Source organism: Hippopotamus amphibius, chromosome 7, assembly GCF_030028045.1.
Source record: "Hippopotamus amphibius kiboko isolate mHipAmp2 chromosome 7, mHipAmp2.hap2, whole genome shotgun sequence".
Taxonomy (NCBI): domain Eukaryota; kingdom Metazoa; phylum Chordata; class Mammalia; order Artiodactyla; family Hippopotamidae; genus Hippopotamus; species Hippopotamus amphibius.
The window spans coordinates 40,100,006-40,121,214 of NC_080192.1; the positions used below are offsets into that span (position 1 = coordinate 40,100,006).

Sequence of the window (21,209 nt, forward strand, 5' to 3'; positions counted from 1 at the left end):
GTTTTAAGTGAATGAACATGATGTACTGAGACACATTTCTACCTACAGGATGATGTCATTTCTTTTGAGTCCCTAACTTTCATGCTTTTATAACACTTTAAGCCAATGCCAAGACAAACACAGCTGATAGTATATTTATCAGGACAAATATTTCTTTGATTCATGGTCATTCTCATCTTTTAGTAATAAAGAACTTAAGGTGAAAGAAATACCTTTGCTCGACCGTAGCCCTTGCTTATGGAGACTATAATTTTCACGCTGCGGCCATCTTTATGTCCAGTTGCATCACCAGCGTCATCGAGCAAAATATCTACCGAATTTTCAAAGAAACATACACAAACACACACACACACACACAATAAAGTCACATTAGCTTGGATTTGTTTACTGTCATCATTTTCTCCTTCATAGTTTTACACCTTTCAGTGGGAATATTCAGCTTTTCTGCCACCCATTCTAAATTAACTGGTTTGAAAAATCTCAGCTTTCAAGAAGATGGGTGACTGTGTTGGGTTAAAAGTTTCCATCTAAGAATTTATTTCTGCTTCCAAAGATCTTCACCCAAGTGTTGGGCCATTACATTTAGATGAGGAAATAAGGGGTTTCTTTTTCCATTATGCACAGGTCTGAGTAATACCTGAGTAATATTCTGTTACCATTATAACTGTGACAAACTGAAAAGCAATCTGATTTTACTATCCAATCAAAAATATCCAAGCTCAACACCCATGTAATTAGGAATGCAAAGGTGCTGAGATTGACTGTCAACTGAAATTATTTTCAAGCATTTGGCACATATTCTGCTATATCACTACTTACCTTATATCTATAATTTTAGGAAATGTTTTGAATTTCAACCATGGCATTATACTTCCCTGCAGAAATATATTAATTATTGCTCTCCTGTTCCCTTTATGCTTATAGTTTCAAAACCAAAATAATATTTCTAGTAATCAGCTAAGAGTTACAGAAGCATAAAGCTAGCTAACCTTTAAACCACTAACCTTACATGTGATTAAAGATTAACTTTAAAAATATATTATATGAGATTAATGTGCGGTTTAGAGAATGATTAAGGCGAACTACCCCACATATATGTTTTCCTTTGACAATGATGCTATTATAGAGCCATGTTTAATATGAAGATAAGTGTTCTGGGGACAAAGAAAACTTAGTTACATGTCGAAGAGCACATGTGCCTGGTGACAAGAGGACTCAGTGGCTCAAATTGTAAATTTAGAAAGCCAAGGACTGTGACTATACCATTATAGAAACAAGAATTTCATCAAATCGCTTTTGAAAATAAAATGGTTCTATTATCTTAATAATTAGGAATATGCAATTTTGCAAAGGAAGGAGTTTAAAAAATGCCATAACACCATAACAATCAAAAACACATTTAGAGTTTAAGGAATATGGAGGTGTTTTTTTTTTGCTAGAAACTTTTAAATTGTCAAAGACAATCTCCCTTACTGAAATTTATTATTTTTCTTTACTAGGTTAACATCTTTCCAGTCTTTCACAGTTTTTCCTGTCCCACTCAAATCTCTCCTTTAAGTGTCATTTTAATTCTCTTCTTGCTCCTATTCTCAAAAGTTTAAAACGGCTTGTCGTTCACATCTAAATATCTTGTAATTTATGACCAAATTACCTCTTTGGTACTTTGCTCAATTATTCATAACTGTTCATAAAAATTCAAAAAAATTTATTTTAACTAACACTTTATTAAGCATCAAAGAAATCAGGAAGTGTGCTGGGCACTGGGAATGAATATCATGGTGAGAAGGAAGATGAATTCCCTGCTCTTTTGAAGTATACATTCTCAACAAGGTAATCTTGAATGTTTTAAGTGCAAGAAATAAAGGGCACATGGCAGTGAAATAGAGTAAATGAAGGGAGCCTGCTTTAGATAGGTCATCCTGGAAGGCTTCCCCGAGTAGGTGGTGTTTGGAGATAAGACCAGGAGGCTGAGAAGTGCTATGCAAGTGAAGACCTAATTAAAGAGGTTCAGTCAACAAGAACAAATGCAAAGGCCTTGCTGAAACACGTAGGTGTGTTCCAGGAACAGATAGATGTTTGGGTGGCAGGAGTGCGGAGACCAATAGGAGAGTGGAGGGTGGGGTGGGGAGTGGTATGAAATGATGCTGAAGTGGGTAAGGGCCAACCCATGTGCTGCCTAGCAGTCCAGAGCAAGAGTTTAATCTGATTTCTGGTCCACTTCTCTGCTCAAGTTTGCCTTGGAACATATTACTCATCTCACGTCATGCTTACTCTTAAAAACTATGCTTAAAATATGAAGTATCTTCTGACAGCAGTGGGGTAAATATTTATCAATAAATGAGTGAATGTCTATCCTCGAGTCTCGCATAGGTGGCTACTTAAAGCAAAATTAGTATAGTAGTTAAGAGTTAGGCACTGGAATCATCCAGATCTGGGCTCGGATATTAGCTTGATCACTTACTGGATGTACAATCTTGAAAAACCATGATAACCACTTTCCTAAGTCCTGGTTTCCACATCTATAAAACGGGGCACAAAAGCACCAGCTTTGTAGGATTATTGAGAAAATGAGACAACACTTTTAATGCACTTTATCCTCTGTGTTTGGTAAGTTTATCTGTTCTAACCACTATTCCTTTTCTCTGTGTGTTTATTCTAACTCCTTGTATTGACAGTGGGAAGAGCACATCATGACTCACTCTGGGATCCCCCCAGCCCCTGTTTCCAGTACATTGACGGGATGACCACCTGAACAAACAACGCTGAGTAAAAACAAATAATAGCCAGTTTGAGATAAGGGTTCTCTGTGTTTTTTTTTATGGGAAACAAGTTATGGTCCTCTGTCAACATTTTGAAAAAAAAGAATAAAAAGATTTGCCATTCTGGTTAAAATCAAGTGAGATTCTGACAACGACCAAAGGTTTTTTAAACTTCTGTCTTCACTGGATGTATGGAACATGCACTATTATTTTAGGAACTGGACATTTGTCAATTATCCTCTCTCCTGCCTACTTCTTTTTTTAAAAAATTAACCATGAACTCTAGAAAGTTCTGTTAAAAAGCCCCAGCAGAAAGGCACTTTTGATTTCCAATTTTGAACCCACTAAACAAGAGTGAAGGCAATGAAAACAGTATCCTAGTCAAGTTATTTAAATTTTTTTTGCCACTTCAGACACGAGTATCATGATTGAAAAATAGTTGAGGAAATAAAATAATATAGGACTAAAAATAAATGATGAAATGGGTAATTATAAAGCACATTTTCAAAAAGAAAAACAAACCCTCCCCCACCAAATTGCTCCAAATTTTGAATCATGGCCAACAGTTCGATGGACATGGAGATTGTAAACTTGATTTCTTTGATTTTATATGTATCTTTATGAGTCCCAGTCTTTCATAGACATTAATTTTAGCTTCATTTTTATATGGTTGTTCATCCTAAGCTACCCTCAGTACTAAATTTGCCTCCTCAGACCTTATCAGATTTCCATAAGCTAAACCAAAATCATATAATAGGCAGTAAAGTCCCACCATTAAGCCATCCTATCAGGTACCAACCCTTTTCTCTCTTTAGAAGTGAAGCCCCAGGACACAGGCAGGCACCATTAGGTGTGGATCCTACTTCACCTCTCTCAGGTTCATCACTGACAAGCCAACATAGAAGGACTCTCGGATTCGATACATTTAAAGTCTTTGTTCTTTCTTTTTTCCCATTTTTTGAAGAATGTGGATAATAACATCTCATAGACAATTTATGCATTTAAGTTAGTACCAAATTTCCATAGTCTTATTTTACTTAATGATTTACAAGTTCATTTAATTATGACATCTCTGCTTTTTCTTAGCGACTAACATTTCTTTCACTTGATGTGTATTCTCAAAACCCATTTTCCTTTCCCAATCTCCGCCAAACGGCATAAACATGTTTTCATGAACTTCAGGGAATTTCAACTTGTCTTTTAGTTTCCAGTTACCTTTTATAAGAAGCAAGCATGCATTTGGGCCATTCATTTTATACCACGAAGGGCAGATATAATTAGTAGAATTTTAAAAATTCTGACCTTTTAGAAGCAAGAGATATGATTCATTAAAATACCATCAATATCAGCTTGCTGTATTTCTGTTTCTCTTCTTTTTCGTTTTCATCTTTATCTTCTTGTTCTATATTCTAGTGTAATTTAAGGCAAGCTGGGAAGTTTCTCAATTCTATCTTGGGATCTAAAATTGCCCAGGAACATGTATATTATTGGTTTCCGAGCATCATCTAGTGGCTGTGCTTTGCAATCACCGCAGATCCTCATGTAAATCTTTCCTCAACTAAATCGTTATGTACATAGAATGATTCAATGCCATAGGAGCAGCTATACTTATAACTGAATAGTTCACCAGCTATTAAGACAACATTATGTCATGATTCTATCTGCAACTGAATCAAACTGTACCCTTGTTCCATCATTGGTACCACTGAATACAAAAACAGAATCCAGCGTGTTCTTTTTGTTTGTTGAAAATCTAACAGAGCTTCAGTCTGGGTGACATAGTAGCATTATGTTCTCCCTGGGCCACATCATGCAGGATCATCTAGTCAAATTTAGAAATAGGTCCTGATACACTTGTAACTGGGCTTCCTACACTTAAAACACTATCGAATTGCACGGGGTTCCGAGTACCATATCCATTAGCACTAACGATCATCACTGAGACTACTGCTTCTTCATCCTATTCGTGATCCTGGAGGAAATACTTCTCAAACACAAGCAATTGTTTTAAAAAATGGTGTGAAAACCATATGTAAGGCTTTTCACTCTTTCATACAGAATGTTCTTTTAAAATGATAATGAAGCAGAATAAATTTATAAGAGGAAAAAGGACTATTTCTGAGATCTAGGGTGTTAACATTTTTAAGAGGGTATGGGTGAGAGTCGCGATGGGAAAGGACCTCCAAATTCGAGGTCTCCAGGCTTGTGAAGTCATAGGCATGCTTTGATTCAGGCAGGTGTGCGCACAAAATCACCTGAGGTGACAGACTCCGTGATGTTCAAATTGTTCAGAGAGAGTCCTAAGGACTGGCGTGAGGATGAGGAGGAAGTGCTACTTGCGGACTCGGACGGGGGCCGGGCAGGCTTCGCTGCGTTCCCGGTTTCTGCCTTCAACCGGTCGTTTTCAGCCTTCAGTATTTCAATCTCATTCTGTTGTGAAGACGGAAAACATGAAAAACACGGAGCTAGCTTGATTGAGAAAAGGGTACCAACTCTTTTTTAACAGGGTTAATCAGTTTGTTTATTAAAAAAGCATGTGGTGAGGTATTAAATAAACAAATATAAATTAGGAAAACAGGATTTCCTTCCAAAGAAGGAAAAGTAATCCCTTTCTCTGCCTCTCACATACACATATTCAGTTACTCACAAACACGCACTAACCAATAGAATTTTTTATACTTTTTAAAACATCTATCATATATTTAAGGAGTTTTTCAAATATGATATGGTCTCGTGAATTACGAATAACATAACTGAAGAGTTCATACTATTTCTCATTTTAAGAGTGAACATGCACACTACTACATATTTTAAAATAGATAACCAACAGGGACCTAATGTACAGGGAACTATACTCAATATTTTGTAATAACCTATAAGGGAAAAGAATCTGAAAAAGAATACACACACACACATATATGCACATATGTGTGTGTGTGTATATATATTGTTATATACATATAACTGAATCACTGTGCTATACACCTGAAACTAACATGACATTGTAAATCAACTCTACTTCAATAAAATAAAAATTCTTTTAAAATTAAAAAAAAATTTTCATGAAAGTACTTGTAAAATCTCATAGAAAATAATGCCATATATAATACTCTGAATTCAGGGACAGTTGAAAACCACAGTAAAACAAAAGTAATATAAATAAGGTGATTTAAAATTACCACTTCAGAATCCCAGCTAACGTGTGAAAAAGTTTTTGTTCCTTCAAAATGGGGCACTAAGCTCATGAAAACAACACAAGTCTTTTGATGAGTATATCCCTTCGCAGATGAATCTGCTCAGCAATGAGCTTTTCCTGTTTCAGTCATCTGTGGTACCAAGTGATTACTGGTTGACAATAATAAAATGAAAACTTAGTCTGAGCACAGACTGGTTCTGAATTTAGCCTTCAAATGCTTCCAAAAAATACAAAAGCTTTACTTTTACAGATGGCATCCTACATCACATTTACTTTCATATTTAGAAAGCTTGTGTTATATTTCTGTCGACCCCTCATTACATTTGTTTTTCAATAGAAAACAGGTAAAGGTGTTTGAAAGTCAGATTTCCAAAGAATCAGAAAAGGTTACCATAAGGGTAAATCATGGAAAAGTGAAGAAGCAAGGGCTGTAGTAGTTTCTCTAAACCATTAGCTCTCAGCGAATCCAATCACTAGTATGAGTGTCTTCAATGGTCCTTGAGTACAACTGGCCAGTTTGCACTCCCACTTCCAAACCTGGATTTGACAAAATTCTCCATCCGGTACTGAGAAATGAGTTGCAGAGACTGAATAAACAGAGTGCATTTCCAAAAAGGATTTAAACTTGAGATTTGTTTTTATAATACCTAAGGGAAGAGAATAAGCAGCATTTTAAATCCTTCCTGTCTGTTCCTGGAAGGCGCTTTCAGACCGACCTGCATCCGGTTCATGGCCTCCCGGATCTGATCGAGATGATGCGCAGAGCTGAGCGCCTCCAGCCGAATGTCCGTTAATTTTAATTCCTTTTCTCTGAGCTCGCTCTTCAGCTGCAGAATTATCTCTGCCTCAGCCTCTGTGCATTCACAGATCCTGAAGAAAGAAACAAGCAAAGAATCAGTGGCTGGGGAAGCCAGAGGATTAGCAAAGGCAATGCTTCTTTCAAAAACTGAGCTGCAATATTATCTAGCAGGTACAGAGATTATTTGCTGCTGGCAATACCTAGAGAAAAGGAAAAAGTTTTGCAAACAGTAATACGTTCACAGGTTCAAAACTGACAATAGTGGCCATCTCTTTCTTTTCATCTTTTCTTCCCATTTTCTGAAGTTTAAAAACAATCTATCTTTACTGTATATAAAGTGATCATCGAAATTCTTGTTGCTGATATTTATGGGGCTGAAAGGTCGTAATATTATTACATCTCATTCTACTCTTTTTCAAGGGACTTTAGCCTCTGTTTGCAACATATGAAATTTGTTTAAATCAATGTTATTATGCCCTTATAACGTTGATTTCTTGTTTTGTAACATTTGGCAAACAGTAACCTTATTTGCCACAATACTATCTTCAGGTTACCATGAAAATTCAATATAAATATTGTAGAAAATAAATGAGATTAGTTTTGGACATTTAAATAATGGATGAGTGTTATATAATCCTCCTGGTAGGCTCAGCTGATTTAGGAGATCAGCTAATGAAACTGAATCACAGGTTTCAACCTAAACAAGCAGGCTAGTTGGGGGCTGCTTGAAGGTCATACACACTATATCCTTATTGTTGCTTTGTTGTTGTTTTGTAGACAGCTTTGTAGGAAATATGTCCAAATAATTTGTTTTATATTAACAAATATCTTTTCCATTTAAAAATATGAGGACTAAGTTGCTGGTCAAAAAACAATAGTGCTATGTTCCTCCCTCTAAGTCAGGAAATTATATAGGTTGTACAAGGGTCTCAAAATGGTTCTATTAGTGGCCCTGCTTTATATGACAGTTCTGGGTGAACTACTGTCTTGGGCAAACAAGGAAATCTCATTTAAATAGTATATAGAACAAAGAGAATTATCAGAGCACATGGTTTACATTCTAAATGTTTTCTTCTTTCTTGTAACATCAATTAGTGGGATACTACAAAAAAAAATTCTATGCTAGATTATTTAACACAGTTAAAGAAAAATGGATTGCAGTTTGGTTTGAGGAAACCAAATTTTACTTCCAAAACAGGAGGACAGAGGAGGTAGTAATTGTTGAAATGCATGCGAGTGATTTTAGAAAAAGCAAGAGTGAACACTGCTTAGGTTAGAACCAGGATCTCTGCAGTTTTCATGCATCACACTCCATTTTACCGGGATCTATGCTTGTAGATCACAGGGCCATTTTGCCGTTTCTTTGGTGGCCAGACAAGGGGTGACCTGCATTTAATGCACAGTTAGACAGATACACAGACAAATGCAAGTGAAAAGAAGGGAAAATAATAACTTAGGAAAGGGGAGCATGAGATCAAGAAACACTCAAGTTCTATGGAAAACTGAAGAGAAACAAATGCTGTCTGCTAATCTAGGGAAGACCTGAAAATAATCAGTATAGAGATGGTGCTGTGGTTCCATTTACAACACAGATCTAGGCTCAGCCTGAAGCTGTCTTTAGCAAACACTTCGGCATCTGGCAGAGGGAGTGACTTACGCCGAGGCGGACTGCGAGGGCTTCATGGAGGCTGACCCACAGTCACCGGCACTGTGGGGCAACTTGGGGGACGCTGGAAGGGACGAATCAGTAAGCTCTTCAATGTCTGAATGTGAGGAAGGAGGCTTGGTGGACTTTTTCTTCCCAAAGGCTTGTTTGAATGAGCTTCTCAGCTGTAAGAAGAACAGAAATTACCTTCCTCGTCTATTTGCACTGGGGACATCTTGCTTTGGGCCGTTAGTTTGCAGGTGCCATCCTAGCCACTGCCTGGGGTCAGTATGTATAAGCAAAGGATTAACAGCTGCAGCACAGTATCTCTAAAAAAAAAAGATACCGTGTTTTGTGTTGTTGTTTTATTCTTGTATTAATCCAGCGCAGCGCAAACATGGAAGGCTTTTAAACAGTGCAGGGTCAAGGGCATGGCTGTCAGAGTACTCATTTAAAACGAAGTACCTTGAAGGGATCTCCGTTCAGAATGCTCCTCTCTTCAAGGCAATTTGTTTTAAATGGCCACTTTAGCGCTACAATCAAGTCAGGGCCTGCTGACAGGATAAACTTAAAAAGCAAAATGAAATCAAATTCACCTAACACCTCATTAATTGTGAGTTTCTATTCAAATTTTCAGTTCTCGGACTATGCGAAACCAGAATTGGTACGCCCTACAGCGCTATTTGGAAAGTAGTTTTACTTCTCTTTAAAATTGGAGATTAAAATGAAAAGACACAAAGAAAAGACATACAAGGTAATCTGTTTTTAAAAGGTATAAAAGCCTCCTGCCAAAATGAATAGCATTCATGCCAAGGGTGGGTATTTTTATAAATGCATGCCAAATTGTCCACGGTTTATATTCACCTCACTTCCTCTAGAGTTCACCTTGCAGAAACATGAAAGAGTGTGGAATTACAAATCAAGGGAATGAAGGCTGATCAGTATTTTAAAATATTACCTGCATAAACATTTTTTTTTAAAACAAAAAAGATATTTCTCTCATTATTTACAGAAAGCACTCCAGTAAAATCCTCTGCTAGTTATATTTTGGATTTCATCAAGAGTTCTACTTACTTAAAATCTACTTTTCTTTCATGGCATTAAAAGAAATCCTTTACTTCATTGTTTTTAAACATTTTGCAGTGATAGCATCTTCCCCTCAGTTTTTCAGCAATTAGTTAACAACATAAATTATATTTCTAGCAAATTTAAGGGATAGTTTTGTTAAAGTACATTTCTGTATTTTTCCTATGTTCTTTTGGTAAAAATAAATATAGCTGATTTCTTTCACAGTGACAGTTTATTCACACTATAAGCCCTATTGATGCAAGGGGTGGAGAGGCTTTCAAGGTCTCTTCTTTCCCTTTTACCAATTCCATTTTTCCTCCTCTTCCTCCATCAGCAACTTTACCACCATCACCAGCATCACCCCTACCATCAATACCACCACCATCACCACCATCAGCATCACCATCATCTCTTTCTTCTTCTTCATCTCCATCTCCACAATAGGCCCCTGCTCTGAGCCATTCATTTACAGATGTTATCCTATCTTTCTTTACAATATATCTATAAGGTCAGTATTAATTATCCAATTTTTACAGATGAGAAAATTTAGGCACCCCCAAAGGTAAAGTAACTTGCTTAAGATCCAAATAGTAAGCTTCAGAGCTGGGATTCAAATCCAAGTTTAATTAGTCCCAACTCCAAAACGTTTGCTCTTCAGCACCATGCTGCCCTAATTTTGGTGATGAGTGTAGCATTTGAGGTGTCAGTCACTTGAATGAGACACTGGAAACAGCTGTGGATCTCTAAAGCCCAAAAGGAAAAAGCCTGACTCACTGTGCAGTAATAAGCTTCTGAGTTAGATGAATGCTAATGGCTTACCCAGTTCTTCTTTTTCTTCTTCTTGGAGTCGGCATCGTTACCACTGCCAATGCTGGAATGGCTCGTGGCACTGTTGATACTAGAAACGCTTTCGGAGGAATGCTGTCTTCTGATGCGGAGATCTAGCCACAGAGAGCATCATGTTTACTCATAAAGACTTTTGATCTGAACAAATAAGACTTTTAGGCTTTCTGAGAGGAAGTCCTCTTATAAAAGTCAACACGGCTTTGTATAGATCATTTCAATGCAGTTTTGGTTTTATAAGCTTAATAAAGTACAACCATATTTGCTTTAATTAACTGGGTTTCTAATTAAGATTCAATGGGAATCTCAAGTAAGTCTGTAGCACTGGTGGTTTAATGAATTCTGAGTTTTGTCCCAAAACGAAATGCTATGCTAGTGATTTTTACTGAATACCTGGATCAAATAGCACTTCCAAAATGATTTATTCCAAATCATTTGTTCCATGGAGTAAATGGAAATTCATAATGGCATGATAATTAATTGTGTCTTTTCAATATTTGTCCTTTGAATAAAGCTACCGAAGCCAAAATATTAACTTTCCACTTCATGGAATCATACCTCATTAGAGCCAAAACAAACGTTGCAAGTCATCTAAGCACTTTGTCCCATAGATGGGGCAATTGCAGTGCAAAGAAGTTAAGTAACTTGACCAAGGTCAAAGAGCCGATGGGACGAAGGTCCTCCAGAGAGAATCTGGGCAGACTGCATTTGTGAACTAAACAGAAATCATACTCAAGACAGTGCAATTCTGCCATCAGACCCCTAATCACTGTCCATGACTTGGAATGAGTAATAGCAGTAACAATAGTAACAACAGGTAATAATAAAGCCAGCTTTTACTAGGTGCTTACTCTGCTCTGGGAGTATCTACTTTTACTCTTAAAGCAAACCACTGAGATGAGTGTAATTATTAAATTTTCCCTGTAGGTCACATAGCTGAAAAACAGTGGGACTTAGAAGGATCCTACTGTCTATTGTACTAACTGCCAGGTAATATGACCTCTATATAGTCCTAAAAAGCATGCAGTGCTTCTCTACCTAATAAGATATTTTGTACTAAATCACTTTTTGAAGATATTCACTTACTCCATACAATCAGCTTATAAGATTTATTTGGAGTCATTAAAATTGAAATGATTTCTACTCACAGTGAACTTATCTAAAGTGTTAGTGTAGACACTAATAATGTATAAAATTATTTTAAGGTCAAATTTGCTCTTAGGGCCATTTCTATTGTTATATTTAATTGGTATCAATGCAGATTAGCCAAGCAAAGAAATCTTAGTGGAATTTATAAGATGTCAGAAATTACTATATGGCTGTCAAAAAGTTCCCATAGAAATAACAGTATATAATCAAACCTTTCCAGTTGACTAATTTAACAGTAACATGACCTATGACAATGAAACTGTAATGGGTTACTTTCAAAACATACAATAAATATGTGTGGGTGTATAATATACATATACATATCTCCATCCTTAATCTCATATACATACATACAATAAGTACTTTATTTTTTCCATTAAGAGAATAACCATGCCGAAAAATTTTATAGGAGGGAAAAAACAGAGCTGTTTTAAAGAATGCATGGCGTTTGGTCCAAAAGTATTTTCTTAAATGATGAGAACATTTACTGTTTTTGCATGCCCCAAACATTACCAGTGCCAAAACCTAAATCAAATTATTTATTTTTGTTGTTTTGATTCAACAATAAAGAGACACAGTATCCCTTAATCAACTAATATGGAAATTATATGAATAAGCAATAAAAGTATGTGTAGGTATTTGTGTTATATATTTCTGCTGCAGTTGGCTATAAGCTTTTCTGAACAAGATTAGTATTTGCTATTTTTCCCTTCATAACTGACTTTTACAAATGAAACAGATGTATTAAGCATTAAAGTATTCCAGAATTTTTATTATATCTAGGATTAATAAATTATATTTGACTTCAATTAATCCCAAAATTTAAAAAGATAGGTGAATTCTTATAATCGTAGGTCAAAAGTAGTCCTTGGAGATATTAGTTATGTTCAATTATGACCACATTTCCAGTAAAGATTGGAAAGGGCATAGTTTCAATAAAATCATGGAATTAAGGGAATGCATTTTACTTTTCTCTGACAATTCTTTTCTAGTGTTTGTATTTGAGTACATGAGGCACCATAGAGCTCAGTAAAGAAGAGCTGACCAAATGAATATCAACAATCTGAATAAATGGAGAAGCTTATTTTAAAAATATATATTTGAGGACATGTTTATTCATTCATTCATTTTCCACTTCCCACCCTTTGCATCATCACTGTTCTAGTTCAAGCCACCACCATCAGCTACCTGCTCTAAGAAAGAACAGCTGTCCAACTTACTTTTAAAGCATTCTACAAATCATAGTTAGAGAAATCTTTCCAAAGAAAAACCTCACCATCACTCCCTTGCTTAAGACTTCCCAATAGATTTCCATTTTAATGAGAATAGAAAACATTCCAACTCTTAAATATGGCCTGAAGATCCCTTAGTAATCTGGTCAGTATTAATCTCTCTAATCTGGTTCTACTTATTTTACCTTTGGTCACTGTCTTTCTTGTATCAGTTCCATAAAGGCACTAATCTCTTTTCTGTCTCAAGACCCTCCTGGAATGCTCCTCTCTCAATATTTACAATATGCCTTGATAATTAATCCTTGGATCTCCCTTTATACGCTGCATCTCGTAAAGGCCTTTCTTGACTGTGTAACCAGAGTAAGTTCCCTTGTACCCTTGCTCTCCATGGCACACATTCTTGCCCATTTTAGTACTTCTGTTTTGTATGCACATTCAGCTATACCAACATGACAACAATTCCTTATTTCCACTCTCCCTTAAGATTAAAAGTGTAATGGAGGGCTTCCCTGGTGGTGCAGTGGTTAAGAATCCTCCTGCCAATGCAGGGGACACGGGTTCCATCCCTGCACCAGGAAGATCCCACATGCCGCAGAGCAGCTAAGCCTGTGCGACACAACCACTGACTCTGTGCTCTAGATCCCGTGAGCCACAACTATTGAGCCCACATGCCACAACTACTGAAGCCCACGCGCCTAGAGCCCTTCCTTGTAATGAGAGAAGCCACCGCAATGAGAAGCCCGTGCACTGCAATGAAGAGCAGCCCCTGCTCACTGCAACTAGAGAAAGCCCGTGTGCAGCAACAAAGACCCAATGCAGCCAATAAATAAATAAATAAATTAGAAAAAAAGTTTAATGGAGACAAAGACTATGTTCAGTTTGTTTACCATTACATATTCAGGGATTTATACAGAGTATAGCATGTGGTAGGTGATCAATAAGTACTTGTTGAATAAACATATTCTTATTATTCACTCAGGGCATAATTGAGTTTTAATATTACAGAAACACAATCTGAATATTCTATATACATTCAATCCTTTAAAACTATTTGTTTTTGTTAGTTTTAAATCTTATAAAATTATTTTTTAATCTTTCTTGACCAATTTGAATATTAACTGTTATCGTTTTGTTCATTTTAGGCACCCCTCCCACATTTCTGAGCAAAGGAATTCCTATTTTTCAATTCCAGTAGATATATTAAGCTACCTGTTGCCTGAGATAAAAGGAATCTTTCCAGAAAGTTTTACTGCAGTGACTTGTACTGTGGTAAAGAAAGGATTAAGTCTTTTTAAATCCCTTCTGGACCTATTTACGACATGAAGATTTAGAACATAAGCTGCTTTATTATAGCTCTAAGATAAACTTTAAATATGTAGTAATTTTCCATGCCACATACAAATTAACTCCCCCACATGGAAAGTTGCTAAATTCTTAACAGAAGTAGCCCCTAGAGAACTAGTTTGTCCTTCAATTTCAGTATATCTTACTTTATATAATTGTTTTCCTAAAAGTTAAATTTCAAGTTTTTAAAAATTATATTAATCTTTTCTATGAAATTGAATAAGCCCCTTTTATGTGCAAGGCATCATTATGGTCAGGATTAAGGATTAAGAAAACAAACCACCCTGCCATCGATCAGGAAAGATAGACCATAAATAAATTATGGCACCAAAGTGTAATGCAAATTTTGATGAGGGAAGTACAGTTACTTCCAGAAACATATCACAAAGGGTCCTCATATAGTTTAAGACTCGGGGAGGCATGTTTAGGCTAACTTTTGCAAGACCTCAAAAAGTTGTTTGTTTGTTTGTTTACTTATTTATTTGCTGTGTTGGGTCTTTGTTGCTACGGAGGGCTTTGTTTAGTTGCGGTGAGCGGGGGCTACTCTTTGTTGTGGTGCACGGGCTCCTCATTGCCGTGGCTTCTCTTGTTGTGCAGCATGGGCTCTAGGTGTGTGGGCTTCAGTAGTTGCAGCATATGGGCTCAATAGTTGTGGCTCATGGGCTCTAAAGCACAGTCTTAATAGCTGTGCCACACGGGCTTAGCTGCTCCTCAGCATGTGGGATCTTCCTGGGGCAGGGATCAAAACCGTGTCCCCTGCATTGGCAGGCAGATTCTTAACCACTGCGTCACCTAGGAAGCCCTCAAAAAGTTTTTATGCTGAACAAACAGAGTATAAAGTTCCAAGTAGAACAAAGAGAATATATAAAGACCTTTTGAAGAACTGAAAGAAGTTCAGGATAGCTGAATATGAAATACACAACATGACAAAATAGTAAGACATAAGGTCTAGAACAGTATCTAGCACATAAATGGTAATATCAATAAATACCTGTTGAATAAATGAAGCTGGTAAAGACCAATTATGTCATGTTAAAGAGTCTGTATTTCATCTAAAGGCAATGGGATACCTGTTAGATACATATTGTTAGACAATTGCTCTGGTCTCAGTGTGAAGAATGGCATGAAGAGGTGAAAGATGAAGAGCAGGAAGGCTACTTAGGAGTTTCTGGTCATAGTTCAGGGGAGATATGAGGAATGGTGATAGTAGGATCGGAGAAAAGGGAACAAGAGATATTTAAGGGGTGGAATCAACAGAACTTAGTGATTTACTGAGTGAGAAGAGGAGGATTTCTGGCAGTATGGAAGGGGGGTGATGATGTTTACTGAGAAAGGAACACTGAAGGCAAAGCAGGTCTGAGAAGGAAGAAGACAAGTTCAAATTTGGAGAACTTGAGTTTCAGGTAACAAACAGACATCCAAAGATAACCAAATAGAGTTCTCTCTTTGGCAGCTGGATATACAGATCGGTAACTCAAGAGATGAGCCTGACAATGGAGAGATATTTGACAGTTATCAACACACAAATAATAATTATAGGGTACTAGATGAGCTTGAACAAAATTTTCGATAGGAGAAAGAGAATCATAATATATAAAATCATAATGGAAGGCAGTTTAGGGCTGGGTTCTAAGAAACATCAACATTTAATGAATGCATACAAACGAGTAAATCTGCAAGAGAAACTGTGAAAGAAACTTCAAAGGAGCAGAAGAAAAACTAAGAATGTGGATGTCATGAGCATTAGAAGAAGTATTTGCACAACACATACAATAAGAATTTTAAATGTACTGGATTTAGAGTCATCTAAGTCATTTTTTTTTTTAAGCAGTACTTTCTTTCTATATTATGTAGTGGACGTTTTTCATTTCATCTAAGTCATTATTGATGCTGGGGAGAACAGTTCTGGTGGAGTAGTGGAAAGAGAAACCACACTCCAGTGGTCTGAAGTGGATTGGCTGTTGAAGACATTGAAAGATTCCATCAAACTTTCCCAAAATCCATCTGGAAATGGGAAGAAAGATGATAGAGCACTCACTATTTAGGAAAGCATTTTTCAACTGGTAACGAGTTGAGCATATTGAATGCTACTGAAAAGAGTTAGAATAGGAATAAGTAGAACCAACATAAAGAAAAAAATGACATGACATTATCAAAGAGTATTTTTTCTTCAGTGGCAATTTAAGGAGTGGGGGTTGGTGGCAGAGAAGATTATTTTACCATTGTTTACAACTGTTGAAGCACGGTAATAATTGAAAACACACCAACTTTTAGTCCATTTTCTTACTGTTTTTAAGTTCTCTACAAAAAAATGTATCTTTTTATTGCCCCCTCCCAGGACGAGTTGCTCCCAATATCCACTACTTCACCATATTGATTATTGTATTTTTACACACAGATTTAGATTTTCATACGCCTTCCCAGGTTTGTTTTGCTTGAAGGCAGATATGAATACATAAACCAACCTCCCCAGACCCACCTTCACCAAATCAAGTGGAGAGAAAAGTGTTCGACTGTAGAAGAAAACTCCTTAAGGTCAGTTTGATACCGAAGGCTACTGTTCTTAAATTCTGAGATTCTGACTACATTAATAGCAACTTATAAAAGGCAGTGCCACTGAGTAAAAGCAGCTGTGCTCTAACGAATAAATAAAAATAGGTGCCTATCAGATTGGATGAAAAAAGGCAAAATTTCTAAATATACCTTTGGGAGGGTGGTCTGGACCATTGAGCGCTCCCTGAATGGCTGCCTGGGCAGCAGAGTTCTGGGCCTTCAGCATTTCAATGGTTTCTCTTAGTTCGATCAGTTCAGACTCCTGTGAAACAAAGAGAATTTAGGAGCTTTAATACTTAGAGAGGAAAGTAAAAATGTTTTTATTCAGAGCTCACTATCAAATGAGTTTGATTATATGTAGTACTAATGTCCTGGTAGATGTGGATGCCTGGCTGACCTTTCAAGTTGTATCTTACAACCTCTTACTTGTAAATATAAGAAGGTAAATGTAACAGAGAATTAAAATATAACATCTTGGTTATCCTCTTATAGATGTGATCTGAATAGTCTTTATTTCTTTAAAAGGGTGGTATCCAGAGCTGACCAGTACTACATAAAGCAAGATATCACATTGCTCATTTTAGATACCAAACTTATTAATACTACCCATGATTATATTACATAGATAAATACTATTATTGCATTGGTACATCATATTGCATTTACTGTTAACAGGAAACCCTGAGTTTTTGTGAAATGAGTGATTTTAGATTTTCTCATTTATTTTGCACTTGGGAAATAGATTCTTTCTTCTCAATAACAAAACCTGTTTTTTTTTTTTTTTTTTTTTTTTTTTTCCCCTTCACCCAAAACCTGGAATTCATTCCTAACTCACTCCTGTTAGCCATGTTATTAAATCTGCTGTCATATCAAGGTCATCTTAGATTCCGGCACTTTTTGTCCAACAAAATTTCTATTACGAAGACCTAGTTTCACCAGGCCAAAGCAATACAGGAATTTTTAAAAAGTGAATAGAAATATATGTAATATATAGTCCTTAAAATAGTTAAATTATTTAAAAAGCTTTCAAATCAAATTTTTATAAAACACCTATTTTCTTATTGAATTAAGGGTAATTTTAAGCTAAGTCTCACTGAAAATCCTTGTATAAACTTGATCTCCCATAGTTATTTAAATGAATATCTTTACCAGAAATAAAGAACTCACTATAAGGAAGATAACAGCAACAACGACAACAAAAAGGAACTGGAGTGCTGTTTCAGCAGAAGCAATATTTCCATCACGAGCACAAAAACAAGGAGTATCCTTCTTGGCAGTGATAGTAATCCTAAAAATTAGAATTATTGTCAGCCTCTTAGGAGGAGAATTCCTCCATAATGTATTTGTCATTCATCATTTTCTCCAGTGTCTTTGGCAGAAAGCCAAAGAATCAGGCTTGGGTTCTTCACTCCATGGCAAGCAGTTTATCCCTACTTCATGTCTCCCAGTATATATGAAAATAGGCAGGACCATGACATCTGCCTTTGCAGGAAACTGCTTCATACATGAGAATGTCCAATGACTATTCCAGCCTCAGACACTTTTTTTTAAAAAAAGACAGATGATGCTAATTGAAATGATATCCAAGTTCAGAATAGATACTCAGCACCTCATATATCTATTTTCCTTGAGTATCTGTCATATTCCTGGTAGAGGACGGTTAGGTATTTTTAAAAAACAAACCCTCTTATAGACTTTTAATAGCTTATAAGTCAAAGAATCTCATAATGGAAAATCAACAGTGACCTCCTTGATTCATAGACGGATCTTCAAATACTTGACTGTAATTTCATTTGTATTTATCATAAAGGAAAAAGAACATGTTTGTGAAAATTGTCAATACCATGACAAAAAGTTCAGATACAATTAATCATAATTTCTCAGTCTCTCCAAGTTCTATCTATATTCTGTCCCTTGTCCAACTAGTAACAGATAATTTTACCAAAATTTAATATACTTCCCATTTAAAATAAATCTCCCAAGTGATAAAATATTTACTGGAAATTTCATTCTGCTTTTACCAGAAATTATTCACAGAAGAATACCTATAGTGCATACTTAATGAATCACATAATTTAAGTAGTTAATTTTACAACATACAGACTAGGATGAATGTTAAATTTTAATTATAGTCAGATTTTCATCCTTGAATTTAAAATCAATAGTGCTTGTATTTTGGATTAAAAATCTGCTCAAACATTTGGCTATAGGTTTGAAGAGGAAAAATGAAAATGAAATCTCATGAAAATGTCTAAAAATTTAGCTTAATTTTATGGGTTGGGTGACTTTTTAACAGTCAAAATTTTACTCTTTTCTAGAGAAATCTCTTCTAGAAACTACTAAAAAAATTAGAAGTAGAATGTTCCAGTCATATCGATTTTTCAGAAAGCTGTTTAATGAAATAGAAGAATGATCACTCTCTAAAATGTTAAGTATCTTTTTAACAACAACAGATATTAGCAGGGTAGTTGTTACTCAGTGTAGCACAATAAGCCCAAAGGAAGACTAACTAGGTAAGAAATACATTCATTATATAATGTGGGAAACTCACATCTATGAAGACATCAGTTGTGCCAAATTCATATTAATAGTTCTTTAGGAGAATGCTGTAAGTATAAGCAAGCACCTACAGAATACTCCATTGTCTAATTTAAAAGATAGTTAAATTCTATACTGATAACCTGTTCAAACCTGAACTAGTTATCTCTCCATATCTGCAAAAATGTTTTTTTTTTCTTACTTCAGTTAAAGAGATCTACCCTCACCATCACTCAAACTAGCACCACTTCTTTCTTGGAGTCTTTCCATGTGATTTTCTCATGTACTCTGAACACCCTTCACCCCTAAGGGCCATGGTGATATGTCTCCACACACGTGACACCTCTTAGTTTTCCTTTGAGGAAAAATGAACAGGTTCCTTCTCTATGGGTCCAGACCATTTAATGCATTCAGCTTATTCAGTTGTTGAAGAGTTTATCTTTTCACCTGATTTATGATCTGAGCTCAGTAAATGTTGGGATGATTTTGTTCAAATGTTCTGGTTTATGTTAAATAGGTGTATCTCCCCTTCAAAGAATGCTGTAAAACTTCAACTCTACTGCCTATTTTTAACAAGAGGGCATCTGATCACCTAGGATTCCATATACTAAAAATGTCAATAACTTTATTACTCATTATAAACCTAAAGTCTCAATATGGCTAAATCAGTGGCATCACTTCCTTTGGTTGGCAGTAAAGTGGGTTTTCCTTTCTCTTTTTTCCAAAAGTGTATAGAGGTGAATATAAAGCATTTAAAAATGAAAACCAGACTGAAACAAATTTTTTAAAAGTTTCTTTCTATTCTTCCCTTTTTCCCTTTCGTAATTAAAGTTGATTGTTCACATTTGTTTTTTAAGCTATATATTTTCTTAGATGTCTATAATACATGGAACTTGCAATGTTGCCTCCAAGTACAACTATGGATTCCCCCCCCCTCTTTTTTTTCTTTTTTTGGCCATGGTGGGGAGTGTGGATAAGAAAAATAATTAGAAGTGAATTCCAGAGATTACCAACTATGAAATCATGTGATAATCTGAAATATCTTCACATAGTCTTTTCATTTTAAAGGTGACTTAATAGAAGATACTGAAGTTTTGAGAATCCCTATTAAACCTTCAGAAAGAACCTGGAAAGTGTATATACCATCAAGAGATGAATTTGAAGTCTGTTCCTCTAAATCAGTAGTTTTCAGTTTCCTACTCTCCTCATTAGGTACCAAAGAGAAGACTGGGGCTGAAGTAACTCTGCAGAGGATCTTCCCACTTTGCAAAAATGATACCTGAAAATGTGAGAACCAAACTGAAGTTTCATTTACCTACAATGAGCCGTTCAAGATAATAAGGCCCCAAACACAGGCTGACCATGTAAGATTCCAGTGTTTCATTTGAGAATTTCTTGTGTAAAAGAGGCTGAATGGAGTCAGTATCTCTTCTGTTTTGTACATGTCTCTGAGGCTAAACAAGTTATCAAGGTCAGACTTGAAATGCTTCAAAATAAAATGATCAAATATTGTGTCATAATACTTGTCTTGCTTGGTGTTTTTCCAGCCTAATTTCCTAACTACATCTGATCTCTTTCCAAATTTCTCCTGGACGCAGGCTTTGTTGAGAATCCCACAGCTTGGCACCAAATCTCATCAACCAACCTGACCTTCTACTTCACCTTCTAGGCAGGGCTCTTAAAATTTTTCCACTAAACCTGTCTTTTGCTTCTTCATATTGACACAGTTAATCTCACATTATCTAGCTATAGTTTCTTTGAACACACCCTACTCTGTATCCCTTTGCATGTGTCCTGAAATTTTGTGAAGTTTTCTACTGAAAGAACCTGGCCAGCTCTGGTTCTATCTAAATGAACTTCATTCATCAAACACCAGTAGCATAAGTAACTTGAATCCATAAGTAACTAATGGATTCAAATTATCCTATGCCCTAAAAGGCTAATGAATGTATTTCCAAGTCTAGTGATGATTTTTTTTTAAGCTCTTTATTGGAATATAATTGCTTTACACTCTTGTATCAGGTTATGAGGTACACCAGGGTGAATCAGCTGTATTTATACACATATCCCCATACCCCTCCCT

At 36.0% G+C, this 21,209-nt stretch overlaps 1 protein-coding gene across 3 annotated transcripts in view; it reads right to left on the reverse strand.

Annotated features, from left to right (window-relative positions):
- Positions 1–21,209, reverse strand: part of NAV3 (neuron navigator 3) — an 826,584-nt gene that overhangs the window by 22,966 nt on the left and 782,409 nt on the right. For 2 of the 3 annotated variants that reach the window (XM_057740850.1, XM_057740848.1), the window contains 7 exons: positions 16,739–16,850; positions 10,287–10,408; positions 9,264–9,284; positions 8,412–8,584; positions 6,672–6,825; positions 5,015–5,189; positions 213–310 (listed from right to left, as the gene is read on the reverse strand). In XM_057740850.1, the coding sequence (XP_057596833.1) occupies positions 213–310; positions 5,015–5,189; positions 6,672–6,825; positions 8,412–8,584; positions 9,264–9,284; positions 10,287–10,408; positions 16,739–16,850 (855 nt within the window). The remainder of the gene's footprint in view (positions 1–212; positions 311–5,014; positions 5,190–6,671; positions 6,826–8,411; positions 8,585–9,263; positions 9,285–10,286; positions 10,409–16,738; positions 16,851–21,209) is intronic. The other variant, XM_057740849.1, reaches the window with a different exon arrangement.